This window comes from Sinohyriopsis cumingii, chromosome 8, assembly GCF_028554795.1.
Source record: "Sinohyriopsis cumingii isolate HCF-2022 chromosome 8, ASM2855479v2, whole genome shotgun sequence".
NCBI classification, from domain to species: Eukaryota; Metazoa; Mollusca; class Bivalvia; order Unionida; family Unionidae; genus Sinohyriopsis; species Sinohyriopsis cumingii.
In genome coordinates this window covers 54,337,409-54,352,604 of record NC_142968.1, presented here as the reverse complement: position 1 = coordinate 54,352,604, position 15,196 = coordinate 54,337,409, and the positions used below count along the sequence as shown (strand labels likewise).

The window sequence follows — 15,196 nt, the reverse complement described above, 5'->3', positions numbered from 1 at the left end:
TCCTTCGGAGACGTTCCAAACTATCGATCAAACACCACCGCATCCTTCGCAGGAGTCACTTCTTCGGGTACTCATCGAATGCTTAGTTGATACGATGTATTACTGACTTTGATAAAACGTTTTGAAATGATAATGTATTTGAGACTGTGATGATGTGTAAAATATGTGCAGACGCGATCTTCCCAAGTTCTTCTAAAACATTATACGACATTTACCTGTTTTAGAATTATCAGTAACGATAAAATGTGTCTTTCTTTCAATTCATTTTGGAAAGTTATTTTCAGAAATTCTATTCCATTGTCTGCATGCCATTGTAGTGGAGACGACCGGTTTGTTCTAAAAACAGCTGATTTACCTAGCACTTACTCTGAACATGATGTACATGTCAAAGGAACACAAATATTTTTGCTGAAGAAGCTATCAATTTCATCATTTTAACAAAAACTATAATTTCGTCTCTTTTGGGAGTTGGGCAAGGCAGTAAAGCTGCACATTTACTTGATATTTGAGTACACGGAGTTTAAAACACATCTCTAATGTCTTCTTCTGCCATCTTTGTGAATGCGGCTGTCTTAGCCTTTGTTTTTCTTTGTTTTTCATGACAATCTTGACATCGCTCAGAATAGGTCCTGTCTTGTCTGAAGTGGTACTGTCAAAGATGTGAAGACTTAGCAATCTTTTACCGTACCGTTGCCATTTGTCTGTTTCTGACAAATCAGTTTGAGCCATCACCGAGGAGCGTAGACATCTGGATGAGATTAAGATTCAGGGGTCAAATTAGGTATTTATATTTCGTAACAACGATGTAGATCCATTGATCATTTGTATGGAAGTAAAGCGAGTCTGTGTACTTCCATAAGATCCAATGGTGCAAGTGGGATGTCTTTCCAGAAAATAGTGCGTTTTATCTTCTACTGTTTCTTATTTCTTTACTCCACATTTCCATAGTCCAATAATATACCACAATAAAGAAGCAACAACTTTTAACAAGTGACCAATCCGCATGGATAGAAATCTTCCTCACTGAAAGTGTATTTTAATATTTTGTCTGATGGGGATTTACATTTTACCATTTGGCGCGGAATGTTCCGATATTTTCCTATTCGTCGTTTTTTTTATCTTGGACAATATTGCCGTTCCTTTTAAAACGTTCAAGCAACATTCACAGACGGTATCGATGATTTCTTTGGGTACAATTTGAATAATTTATTTTTGGGATCGGAATATTTAATGTGATCAGGACAGGCAGACAATCCAATATTTTCCTAAATAAACTAATCCCTTCAGTTTCTCTTTTAAGGAAAATGGCTGCCTCTTGGGATGAGAAAAAGACGCTACAAACTTCTAGTTGACATCTTTTGTTTCAGGAGTAAAACTATAAACATGAGTCATCTCAAACACTTCTTTTCATTTTCTACAAGTCTATGCTCTTAAAATAAGTAACATAAAAGTATATTCCTAAAATACAAAGTGAAATGAAGGAAACGAACGTACGTTGGAGCGAAAAAAATCCCAAATAATCCAAGAATTACAGAAACAGTTCCTAAAAATTAAAAGTCCTGTCTCAGTCGAAGTTTGAAAACGTCCGAAACTGAAGGCGATGAAGTGTCTGTTATAGCTTATAGAGTGTTGATGTACCACAGTATTTTGTTGAATTACAGTTATCTATTACCAGGTTTGAATTCAGCATAAACTCCAGTGATTGTTTCTATCCAAGAATTTTATCAGAGCACTTTTGTATTTCCAGTAACAAAAATCACTTGAATTAAAACAAATTGAAGAAAATGATTCTAGCCTGTAATAAATAAATATTGGTCACAATATAGAATACAACATGATTGTACAAAGATTTAAAGTACGAAAGACCAGGTCCTCTCAATTACAAGATGATATAGTTATCTACCCAACCTCAGGTCACAATTAGCATTTTCTATAACAAGAAACATTACCTAATGTAAAATATTTTTCTAGAATGATCCCGATGTTTACAAAAACCATAGCCGATAACATTATATTACAAATATTTTGGACTTGTCCTTTTCCAAAATAAAGTTAATTACCAGTATTTTTCATTTTGTAAACAAATAATACATAATTAACATTTCTCGATGAGTGTGGGTTAAATATTAAGATCATTATCAATACCGATAAATATGTTTATTTGGGTCTGAGCCTAAGGCGTTTGACATCCCCCATTAAGAACCTTTCGTACCTGATGTTCCCCGTGTTTTTAATATAATTTTGTAATAAAGGTTGTCTTTTTGACAACTTAGAATATTATAGAAATGAACTTTTGACCCTCATCCTGGTTCTGTTTTAGTGTCTTACCTTGTTGTTTACTTGAGAAATTAATCATTCTTGCATTTAATACCTGATACAAAATCAGTCCTTTTGTTGTGTTCAGTATTTCATTTAGGTGGAATTAATTATTCAGAATATTATTTACTGGAAATACAAGAAGCTGATCTATAATATTATTGGACATTATTTTGGAATTACAGTGATTTCAAACATGAACATTTTTGGATTATATTATTGTGATACATAAAATACCTTTATCACATCGTCACATTACAGGCCACTGGCACCTTTGCATATTCAAGACTACAGGCACGTTAACACATTCAATACTGGTACTTATTTGGAATACTACTGGAATTCAGTAGGAACTTTAAACATTTAGACTTGTGATGAATCTTTTAAGACTATTTGGAACTTAATTCGCAATGCTATGAGTTCGATTAAATTTTCATTTTTGTTCTAGGAAATAAAATATTTGTTGAAAGTTACGAAACTTGTTGGTTTTTATTCTTTTCTGTTACATAGTTTAAGCCCATAGAGTAGTAACAATTATTCAACCTTGGCAACAACATTTATAATAATATCACTTAGCCATTCTTTCACACAGTGTAGGTGTATGGAATTCACATCTGGCACGTACCTCTAGATTATAATTCTTCAGAAACATGTGGATTTCGCATATTTTTTAAATCGGAGAATTTTGATAATAGTTCAAGGCTATTAGGCTTGAAATGCATCCTGAATGATTTTTAATTAATTGAACAGTGTAACAACCAACCGGCCAAGAACTAAATATAAACAGCAAGACAATAAAACGAAGTAGCTTAACCAGACTGAAATTAGGCGGATCGACATGGTTAAAGTTTCTCTTTATTTAAATTTTACGAAAGTCTTTTGCTACATGACTGAGCCGATTATGTTATATGAATTTTTATATCACTGTTTATCTATCTACATTTGTACCTATAGTGTAATGGACCGAAACGCGCCATTACAGTATTAAAGAGAAAGATAAAAGAAAATATAATGTATTGCTTTATGCAACTGAGAGAAGAAGAGTAAGCCATTTCTATTTTAACGTTATAAATGTTGACCAAAGTGAAAGAACTGTATCAGTCACATTCGACACATCGCTACAAAGTGGAAGCGAGCAAGTCAAATGAAATCACGAATTTGAGCAAAGTTATCTGATTTGTAGCTGTGTTTATATGTCTTCTAGATTATTCTAGGTCATGGATTTGCAATGACGGAAATTGTCGGGATTATCTAGACAGTCCGTTGTTCATGTATTATGTGATGCACGAGCAGAGTTTATTTCAAAATACTTGTGTATCGCGTCTTTGCATGTGGTTGTAGGTCTAATTTGTCACAGATAGACAACATCGAAGTCTATAGGCGGGTAAACATATTTACACCACGAAATTAAGACCTTATGAGAAATATTTAAAAAAAAAATACATCTTGTATCAGTGTGCATAAATTTTCAATCATCAACTAAGACCTTTCATAATGAGGGTGTTAGATGCTTCTTTGGTCGTTTTCATGGAGTTTTTGTTTTAAGATGTACCATTCCGTCCCAGCCCATTCGACTATTTATAACTGTCTCAATCAGTGTGTTCCATGGTTGCCAGGTAGTACGAACATTATGACGTTTCAGAATCAACAGATGTGTCTTTGATCGTGACATATATGTCTGGAATCGTGAATGACACATTTGATACACGGCGTCTTATCTTAACAATAGTTAGTATACTCTTCGATAATAGGATTTACTTACACCGGGAGGTGATGCCGAGATAGCAGTTCGAGGCAGAGGATTACCAGTCAAAACATTCTTTGTCTTAACAATGTTCGGACACTTTCTGAAGTTAATTGGTAAGACAGTCTTACATTTTTTAATACATGTTACCAGACAATAATGTATGCTGTACAGTCTGTAACGGTCGAAATCGCCCGAAAATGCTAGAGAAAACTTTAAGTTTTAGCAAATATCCCACGTTAGTGCGCTTGATAAACTTAAGTTACGTATTTACATATCTTTTAATCGTGTAACTGGCGATATTTACTAGTGACATCACTTGCAAAGAATCCGGTAAATTGAAACTTATACTAGTGATATTAACGACAGTAAATGCCAGAAACACCACCACACCTAAACCTTTTAACATTAACTGGCAGTAAAGGATTCTCCGTGTTCGGAATGTGCACAGTAGACCCAATAAATGTTGCAAACGTCCATAAAATATCGCAGATGATATTATGAAGAATCTGAAACCCAACGGCGAAACGTTTTAAAATTTTCGCCCATGGCTGCATAACAGTCCTTTCAGCTTCACTGAATTCAGCAAGGATTCAAGTGTGTCAGGAATTTATAGAAAAAATATGCAACGGTATTAACAACGAACTGTTCAAAACTAGTTATAACTGGCCTTTGCGCCTTCAACTCTTAATGAGCATTTAGCGAACAAAAGAAAGTGCAGAAAATCGCAGAAGTTAATATCACTATCTGTAATGGAAGCATTGTTGGAAAATGCTCGATCTCGCAACTAATTAGTTTGATTACAAATAATAATAATAATAATAATAATAATAATAATAATGATAAAGGCTGTGAAGATCATCTGTATTATTTTTCATATACCAGATTTATTCCTAATTTTGGGATGCATCCTTGGCGCTAACATTAAAGGTAATATTTTACTTCATTCATACTTTCTTTTTTATATTTGCATACAGTGTCTCCTCTTTCAAGCTGTTTAGTGCATACCAAACAATTTGAAGTTTTATATGCCTCTTTGAGACAGGGTGGGTATTTGGTTTGATTAAGGAGGACAGAAGAAGAATAGCTTCGTTCACATGTAAGCATATATGTCTTTTTCCAAAATTATGATGTTTTGTATATTTTGTGCTCAAGAGGTGCATGTATATCCACAAGACACACGGGTCAGCTAAGCGCATTTACTGATATATATTCAAAAATTAATTTTATTTTAAAAATTTAAGCGTAATATATTTATAGCAAAGTTTATTCATTCGTGATTGTTGAGTGATCTACACATTAATTGTCGTAACAAAAGTTCCAGACGAAAATTATCTATCGCTATGGGGTTTTACAAAGGCACTTCAGCATTATACTGAGTCTAAAAGGTCGATATTGGATTGAACTGTTACCAGTGCAGAGGGTATCAAATGTACAAGTGAACAAAATGATAATTTGGAATAATGTTAAATTTAACTAAAATAAATCGGAATTGACAGCCGTCTTTCTAGTCTTTTACATGTATGAATCACATACTTGAATGGGAAAATAGGTATTCTGTATGAATTGAAATATAAGATATGACATACAATTCCAAAGATAAAAACGAAGTTACATAATTTCCTCCAATTTATTGGGTTGTGTGCCAATTTTGTCCAGCCGGTGTTTCTTCAGGTTTTGTTTGTAAATGACGACATTGTCGCGTCTCTGTGTATGTTTGCAGTAAAACTTCTTCCCAACCGCAGGCGCGTTCCCTCTTATATCATAGCGCGCGACGAAACCGGTTTAAACGAGATAACCCCGCTTGCTTGACTGTGCCTAAAAATGTGGAAGTACGTTATCATTGAATTTGTTGCGAAGCACTTTTCGATGAATTTATACAATAATCTTCAGGGAAATTTGGATAAACAAGGTGCTCAAAAAAGCGAATCAACGCCATTTAAAACTGTGTGTAATCAAATTATCTAAAATGACACCTGTAATTGCAAAAAAAAGTCGCTTAATCCTCATACAAGAGCGATGTGACTTGTACTATAGTTATTATGACTGTTAGAGATTTATACGCATTTTTAAGCATCACTGAGTCAATGAAAGCAGTAGGTCAAACAGAAATTGAATGTAAAAGTTGCAAATGATTTTCCACGTCCACAACCGCACTAAATAAAAGACAAGAAACGTCATATTTAAGTACAATGTTTGCGTTTGACCCTCTTTGTTGGAATCAACCATGGATAATGGAAAAAAAAATTTCCTCTGTCAATGTAAGATAAGATGAACATTAGACTGAGCATGTGATGTCCATGCACGAAAAATGTACGGTTTTGAGTTAAACGTGATTCCCACCTTTCAGGAAAATAAAAGCGGAGGTCGATAGGTCACGCAATATACAAAGTGATGTTGTTATTCTGCAAGAAAAATCTAACTGTTTGACAGTTCCATTGTTGCTGAAGACAAATGACTATTGTACACACATAACCTATGCAGATATGTTTAAATAATATACGAGATTTTATTGATGCTGCGAAAAGGGATGAATATACACTTGCAGATTTGCTGGTTGAATTTTCCTTGGATATTGTCAAAATTGTTTCTAAACTAAATCAGTTTTGGATATAGCGAAGTAAATTGTCTCTGTAGACTACATTAGTCTTGGATAGGCCAAGTAAATTATATCTGTAGACTAAAGAAATTCTTGTTTTGTTTATATAAATGTTCATACTTTCATTAATTTCAGGGTCAATATTTTACATTTTAGTCAAATTCCATATAGTTTTATGTATAATGGGACTGTCCCTTGTACAGTGATATTCAATATATCTTCCCCGATGTGTATCACATTTTATTATTATTATTATTATTATTATTCCAGATGAGATAAAACAAGCAAATATCAAGAGATTTATATTTAATGACCCTATCAGTTATTATCCACAGGACATACGAAATCATCTACCAAGTACGTATAATCAATCAGTCATACTTTGCTTATGGTCCAACTGTTCTTTAGATATATATTCAAGTTAGAAACAATTGCTTATAATTGCTATGTTCAAAATCTGAAATAACTTAAGCTTCTCTTGTCCTTTGTTTTCTAACTTGCTAGTGTTATTCATATCATTTTTATTCATGGTCGTAAACTGTATTGAATATATTTTGTTATAAGTAGTGTGAGTAATTTGGCTCTGTTAAAAACTTAAATTACGTAGGACCTATAAATAATTGTTTACGCATTTGTTGACAATAAGTAAAATTAATCGTGAAAATAAGACGTAAAATGGCGCCTAAGACGAAGTTTCATAAAGAATTGTGTGGATTCCCATTGGTTGCGCGAGGTCATGTAAATATACGTAATTTGTAGTAAATCAATAGTTTATGTTGTCACATGGGATCGATTGCGAACTACAATCGCAATATACGGTGTATATATGGAGAAAATTAAACATTCAGTTTCATTCCGATTTCTGGAGTCATTCACACTTTTTGTTGTCCTGATGTAAGTATGCAGACGTGCTTTATGTTGTACTAAGATATTTTTCTAGAAGAAAAACGTTTGTTTCGCCTGTTCAGTGGTGATAGAAAGTGCTCATTATTTGGACAATACTAATATTCTAGAACTGTTCAATTACTCGAACGAATTCTGGAAAAGGCTATCTCTACAACGTTACGGTTCTTGGAGAAACGGTACATTTCTGGTATTGAAAATTATAAGGGACTTTTCATTCATTTGGGACTTTCATATGCTTTTATAAAAACCAATTTTGGATACACTTCATTATACTGTAAGTTCATCTAACATTTTTCATGTATTACTTTAATAATTACATTGTTTGTTAAGACTTACAAAATATGTTGATTTTGCTTATTTTGTGTTACTTAAGTTTGCGACCATAGAGCCGTAACAGCTGGTCCGGTATGTCATAAGAAATATATGCTTTTGAAATTGCATTGTTCTGCAATCTACCTAAATTAAAAATGTTTTGGCACGTACGATGTTAAATAGTTCAATCTGAGCACATTACATACAGACATCGACCAGTGGCTACTTAAACATAAACATTTTAATAAGCGTAAATGTACACAAACAGCTGTATATTTGAGATGGGTTGATATTAGCTGAAGAGAATCTGGATTCCCAATGTAACGGTTATCATGGTAATTGGATTATAGTATTCATTTTTTTACAGAGTCAAGCGAAACGATTCCATCTAGCAGATTTAGTAAGTTTTAAGTTTATCTTACTGCCAATACTAATACTGCTTCTACTACTACTACTACTACTACTACTACTACTTTTAGTACTACTACAATCACTACTACTAGAATTGCTATTAATGCCTAGTGAATATTAAAGAATATCACAACAATGACGATTACCAAATATACACCAGTAACTTATAAACAATTTAAAGTCTAGCTAAAAAAGGTAACGGAACATTCTTATCTTCATAGTAGAAAGTTCTTTGTATTTTTAGAAACTTTTATAGATATAAGTTTGCAAAGTTTCTGATTTTCACCCTTTTTTCAGGTTTGTCGGGGTTGAAACAGACAGATATAGGTATGTTTTTACTTAACATTTTTACTCTAAATGACCATTTTAGTATTAAATGCTTGACGTAGTCGTTATAATTACTAGACAAATTTAACATAACAGTAGTTTTCCAGCCATATACAGGTGCTCAGATTTCGAGCGGATGGAACATGTCAGTTTTGGATCATGGGAAATAAATCACAAAAATCGTGAATGCTGCTAGCCAAACGATGTATCAGAAAACACGTGTAAACACTGACCAGGCTCTTTCTCTGAGGCTTTTATGGCACATTCATCTGCCATGCCAACAACAGCGGCCGTCTGTTCCAAAGGAAAGTACCAGACTAACTTTCATACAAATGCATGCAGGAAGCTTCACTGTAGGTTTGTGCAACTAAAGCTTATTCATCTTGAACTTACATTGGCAGGTATGAGCTTTAGGTATCATTGTCTTTCAAAATATAAACCAACGGAAATTGTTCCGTAAGACAACACCTTATAATCATGTAACTAAATTCAAATGCTCAATGTTAAAATTCATCATCCATCTTAAATTATTTTTCAAATAGTTAGAAGATAAAATGTGCATACTGGGCGTACTTTTGCATCTAAATGTGTTACTATTTTGAAATCTAACGGATTTGTTATAGTTATTCAATTTTGAGATTGAGTCTTCAAGTCAGTTGTGATGTTTGCCGGGTATGGAACAAGTCGGAACGGTGAAGAAACGATGCTGATCAGGCATCCTTGCATAGCAAACACACTCGCGTGCATATATATTTATATATATATATATATATATATATATATAGATAGATAGATAGATAGATAGATAGATAGATAGATAGATACACTCGCATTCATATATATATATATATGTGTGTGTGTGTGTGTGTGTGTGTGTGTGTGTGTGTACTAAAATCTCTAGATATTACCTCATGACCAATCAAAAGTAGATATTCCAAGAAATATGCATGAAACATATATATTTTCCAACATTTGGCTTTATTTGCAATCGTATCGTATATTTATCTCCACATGTTTGTTTTGTCAAGCAAACGTATGTCTGCATCTTTGTTTTAATATGTCATATCTTCGAATAATATAGTCAAAAATACAAACCCAAACCCACAATAAAAAAAATCAAAGACAACCCCAACCGAATTTAGTCACTTTCTAGAAACGTTTTGCTGTTTCATAATTCAAGTTAAAGTCGTACATGAATAAAATCATAAAAAAGGCTGTACAGATGTATATGTGCCTCTAATATGATTTTTGTTTGGTAATGAAGGTAAATTATACAAACACATTTTCATATGTAGCAATAGCGACATTTCTTTCAAGCGGACATTTGTTTATGCTGCAAAGGGATTTTTGATAAACTTGTGTGTGCTTTTAACGGTCGAAAAACGATGATTAATTAATGCACATATGATTCATCTATTTTTTCAGATAGACTTTTGCAGCTAAGAACAAACCACACGGTCTGTCTGGGTTGCCATAACTCATCTGCAGGTTTCTTTCGTCACAACTGCCAAAGTGATATCATCATCTGCGATGCAGGATCAGTGAGTAGGCTGCTGTAATTATTTCGCCCACTCAGAGAACAAAAAATATCGAATGTGTTCCCAATGGCGACTACTGAACCATCGTGGAACTTAGACCATACAACTCCAGTGCAATCGACAGTTTTATCCACCGTTAGCAGACATACAATTCACAGGCTTCTCATGTGCGTTACTAGCCTAATTCATTGGTTACATGAATATTTTAGCAATAACATCTGAGGTCTGTACGGACGGTGGGCAGGTTTGTAAATAAAGAATCGTTGTTTTTATTTAAAGCCTTCTACGCCTGCAAAGTAAGAGATACAAAGAGTGAGCAACGTGTAGTCCGCCCTATGTCGACACACCCAAATTGACTTATTCCCAAAATATTCCCATGATCGGAATTTTGCTGCAGCCCCACCTGGTTGCCAAAGATTGTCTATTGGCGATGCTTAGTCCAGACCTATGTTTCGCTTTGATATTCTATCGGTTCGCCTACTTCGTTTGAAGTCATGATCAAAGAAAAACTGAGGACTACCCATGTTTTGACATGAATGTGATAACGGACGCAGGGTACCACCATAGTGAGTACTGGGTTGATAACTAAAACAAGATGGAAGTTTGGTTCGTCCATTTGTTTCTTCTTTACCGATTTGACACGTGAACAAGATTGTTCGACTAATTCATGGACATCAATCGTTCAAACAATACCGTTGCTTTTAACACTATAACAGGGCTACCTTGCATTCAAATATATAAAAGAAAACAGCAATATTGAAACTTTCTTATCGCTTAATGCACTCAAGAAGATACACAAATATTCAAAATTGGAGTATGTTTTGGAAAAATACCCAATCCGTAACAAGATGTATGTCCCATTTCATGAACTTCTACAAATGTACGCAGCATGTGGGTAAAAAGCATAAATAAATGATCCCCAAATTATTTTGTTTACATGAGAACAAATAGCAGTTAAGAACAAGAATTTATTTTGCTTAAAGAAACAGCTTTGAAATTTTCCCAGTTGAGAATCACTACTCACACTTGGCCTTCGACAGTTAATTTCATTATTAGAACCCGTTGGATTTGACATTCACATTTATCTAAATTAGTTATTCTGCCTTTTATTAAGCAAGTATGAGTACGACTGTGTGTGTGTGTGTATATATATATATATATATATATATATATATATATATATATATATATATATATATATATATATATATATATATATATAATTATCCGAAATGACTGTGTAGATACATGAGAATTAATTACTAGGCCGTCATACGAGTGTGCCTGCTACACACGACTGCATATAGTATAACACCGATTGAGTAACATCATTTTTAGGTGATGTGTGTTCAGTCGTGAGGGAATATGGGCTCGTGTGTGCATCCAAGGAGATGGGTGTCGTTTACCCCCGGACCTTGGTTCGTATCTCTGCAGTGTACAAATCAAAATTTCTCTAACATGTATGATAGTATTATTTTTATTATAATGTTAATTATGCCCACTATTATACCTCCAGTGAGATCACTTTCCATTCTGTCTGGTGTATATTTATAATTCTCTCTCTCTCTCTCTCTCTCTCTCTCTCGATATATATATATATATATATATATATATATATATATATATATATATATATATATATATATATATATATGAATATGATGTGGGAATAAAGGAAACAACTAACAGGTGTTTAGTCTGTTCAGCCACTTTGTCAAAGATTTGTTTCACTTATAATGCGTTATGTTAGCTTCCTCTGCTATTGGTTACGTTGATAACATCAGACCCACACGTGTTTATAAGCCATATGAAAGGAATAAATATATGGTCTTGCAAAAAGAAAATGATGTTTTGTGTTTATTGCATCTCAATTCTTGCACTATTTTAATATTGATAGCTTTACATATGAATGAAATTCAAAACAAAATTTGAATTTATAAATGTTTGATTTTGTGCGTCACAATGTGTACAGTCACGGACGTAAGAGAAAAGACACAGTTTTACTCTAAGTGTACGATGTGAACATTTCAGCTGAATATATGTATCAAACGCCACATCAGCTATGCAAGGTTAAATCAAAGTAATGCATTATATTTGATCAGTCGTTTTAAGATTTTAATTTTAACATCTAATTCTCTTGTGTGACCATCATGTGTCTGTGTTTGCGTGGGCATGAGCTTAGTTCGTGTGTGATAGGTAATATAATCCATTCTTTGTCTTTTGTTATGCAATACTTTTGGGGCTGACGGAGCACAATCGATATAAGTCATGTACCCGTTTTAACATATGTATTGTTTGTTTTGTGAATTTGTATGTGTCTTCCTTTAAAAAAAAGTGCATGTTCAGCTCTGACTGTCTGAAAACTGTTTGATAATTGTTGTTCTCGATTTGCTCCATTATCAATTGTTGTGTGTAGAAATATACATTCATGCACTCTCTCTCTCTCTCTCTCTCTCTCTCTCTCTCTCTCTATATATATATATATATATATATATATATATATATATATATATATATATAATTGCAGGTTTGCATCAACGCCTCCACAGTAAACATTAGCCATGCTAATCATGTACAAGATCCACAGGATATAACTGATCAGACAGGATCTTTCCCATACAAAGGTTGTTGTAACCCTAATGTTCAACTTTGCCGTTCGGTGGGTACCGTATATACTACTTACGATTAAGGGTTTAATATGTTGCTAAAATATTACAAGTACAAGGATTAAAGGTAGGTGCAGCACAATATTTGCGATCGACACAAGGAGACGGACAGTTTCATAAAATCGGAGAGACAAACCTGTTTCACATTAAACATATTCTCAAATGGACCTCACTAAAACATCATTTTTCAGAAACGGAGTTAGGGGTGCCAGCGATATTTAGGTTTCTTTCTGAAGCAATCTGTTAAATAAATCAAACATTCTGAAGAGAGAAACCAGTCTAGAAATCCCATAATACATTTACACTGTTTGGTTCAAGATAATATTCCTATGCCTGTTTGAAAGTTAAAGACCGGCCTAATGCGGGAAGACTGGAAACATTGATTACACTATTGATAACCATTTTGAATCGATCCTGGGGGGTAAGAAGTGGAAGGGCAGACTTTTGATGGATAGGTAGACAACGCCTTTAAAGGGTTGAACTTCGAACGATAACTAAGGATGTTATAACTTGTGTAGTTCTATGCCACTAATTTTTCTGCAGCAATATTCTTACTATTTTCATTCCTTGAAATGCACCTATATTTACTTACCTAACGTCGAAATATAATTTGTCTTTCCCTTATTCTGGAAATAAGTATAAGTGTTGTCGTCTGGCGTACAAAATATTGCATTATTTAAGGGGGCTAAAATAACGCATTTATTGTTCTGTTCCTCTTTCCAGACAATTCAAAGGGTCTTTACATGTCAATCCTCTGCAAGTTGTGCAAAACGGGCGTACTACGAGGTTGCCACATGTTCTGGATTTCTCTGCAATGCCAATGGTATTCATTTCATTTTCAATGAGCGTTTGATACCAGAGAATGAGGGAACTGAAACCTAACCTTTACACCATTTCATCTTATTCGCCAAAACGACATTTAACTTACTTTCCTTCCAGCATGATAATGCGTAATTGATTGTTTTCAGGAATTCAATAAATGTGAACTCTATTAAGTTTCTCTTTGATTTGATCGACATGTCTATGTAAATACTTTAATTTATATCTGATTCATTGAAGACACCAATAGGGATCGTATATAATTATAATTGTAATTATTTATTTTAAAATAAATAAATTTCACACGCGATGTCAATTGTTTTATCATAAAACCATCTTCAGCAACTCCAACATCCCGTCCATAATCATCACCACTACTATAAAGACAATTTCAACTAGTACATTCATCACCTTTGTAATCAGTTGTTTATCTTTTTCAGATGCACAAGCGATTGCAGTCATCCATTCTATGTCACCAGGTAAATACTCTCTGCAAAGCACAAGGCTTCGTAGAAGGTCTTAGTTGAAACATATTTGGTAGAATATATCCTTCTTAACCCATGCAGCCTTCTGGCTGCTTGTGTATCTTTTGCAAAGCAACAATTGCCATGAGCCTATCTTCAAGCAAATTGTTTCATAAAATTCTTGGATCGGCATTAAAACTGTTTGAAATATTTCCTGGCCTACTACCTCTTTTAAACTAAAATAATCCTAGTTCATTTACCCCAGAATACAACACAGTCCATGTTCACGATCTCCCCCGCCAAAAAAGATTCTTCATCATTGAACACCTCCACCATCAAATTAAAATAAAATCAAAGCTTTCTAGTTACACGAAACACCATTACCACCTTCATTTCCCTACCAAACCAGTATTTGGGACAGGCCAACCACCGTCAAATGAAAATAAACTTTCAAAGATTGTTGAGAAAATGTTCTGACTCATAGCTACAATAAGATCCTTGATATAATATTTTGAATTGAATGAATTGTTAATCTAGTAACCTATATTCACAAGGAAACAACACATAATACAGAATGGTTTATAGTGGCAAAAATATTATATGCTGACGCAGAAGAACCTCTATCATACATTAATGGATATCAATACATTTTGTCTTTACCATAATGTGTGCGTCAACAAGATTCCCAGAGGTGATTCTTTGACACAATTTTAAGACAAGAGCTATAAAATAAAATATTTGATGACGGGTTGTACACTTTCTGGAATTCCATGTCGTTCTAATCTAATCAAAGGTAAAGCTGGATATCTTTAATTTTCCAACAAGTTATGTTTGGAATTGTACAGAACTTTTCTAGGATTATTTTAGATTTAATTCTGAATACTGATTATTCCTCTTGAACATTCATTTTATAATTCAGAAAATTTAATTTTTTGTTAAATTTTACAAAAATGTTTGTTTTGTCTTTTATTGTTACTCAGTCTGTGGCTATAGAAGTTTAAAATACTTAGTCGCTATTGGAACAGCACATTAATTTGGGTCTGCTATATATTGCAATACCATTGTTGTGGACATTTAGGTCACCACTGTTTCAC

At 33.6% G+C, this 15,196-nt stretch overlaps 1 protein-coding gene across 2 annotated transcripts in view; it reads left to right on the top strand.

Moving 5' to 3' along the window:
- Positions 1-4,058: 4,058 nt before the first annotated feature.
- The window catches only part of LOC149793549 (uncharacterized), a 38,529-nt gene continuing 27,391 nt past the window's right edge, over positions 4,059-15,196 (top strand). Inside the window, exons 1-9 of one of the 2 annotated variants that reach the window (XM_089966417.1) lie at positions 4,059-4,176; positions 4,946-4,990; positions 6,930-7,016; positions 8,245-8,277; positions 8,586-8,615; positions 10,041-10,156; positions 12,681-12,812; positions 13,543-13,642; positions 14,079-14,117. In XM_089966417.1, the coding sequence (XP_089822543.1) occupies positions 4,149-4,176; positions 4,946-4,990; positions 6,930-7,016; positions 8,245-8,277; positions 8,586-8,615; positions 10,041-10,156; positions 12,681-12,812; positions 13,543-13,642; positions 14,079-14,117 (610 nt within the window). In that variant the 5' untranslated portion in view covers positions 4,059-4,148. The remainder of the gene's footprint in view (positions 4,177-4,945; positions 4,991-6,929; positions 7,017-8,244; positions 8,278-8,585; positions 8,616-10,040; positions 10,157-12,680; positions 12,813-13,542; positions 13,643-14,078; positions 14,118-15,196) is intronic. The other variant, XM_089966418.1, reaches the window with a different exon arrangement.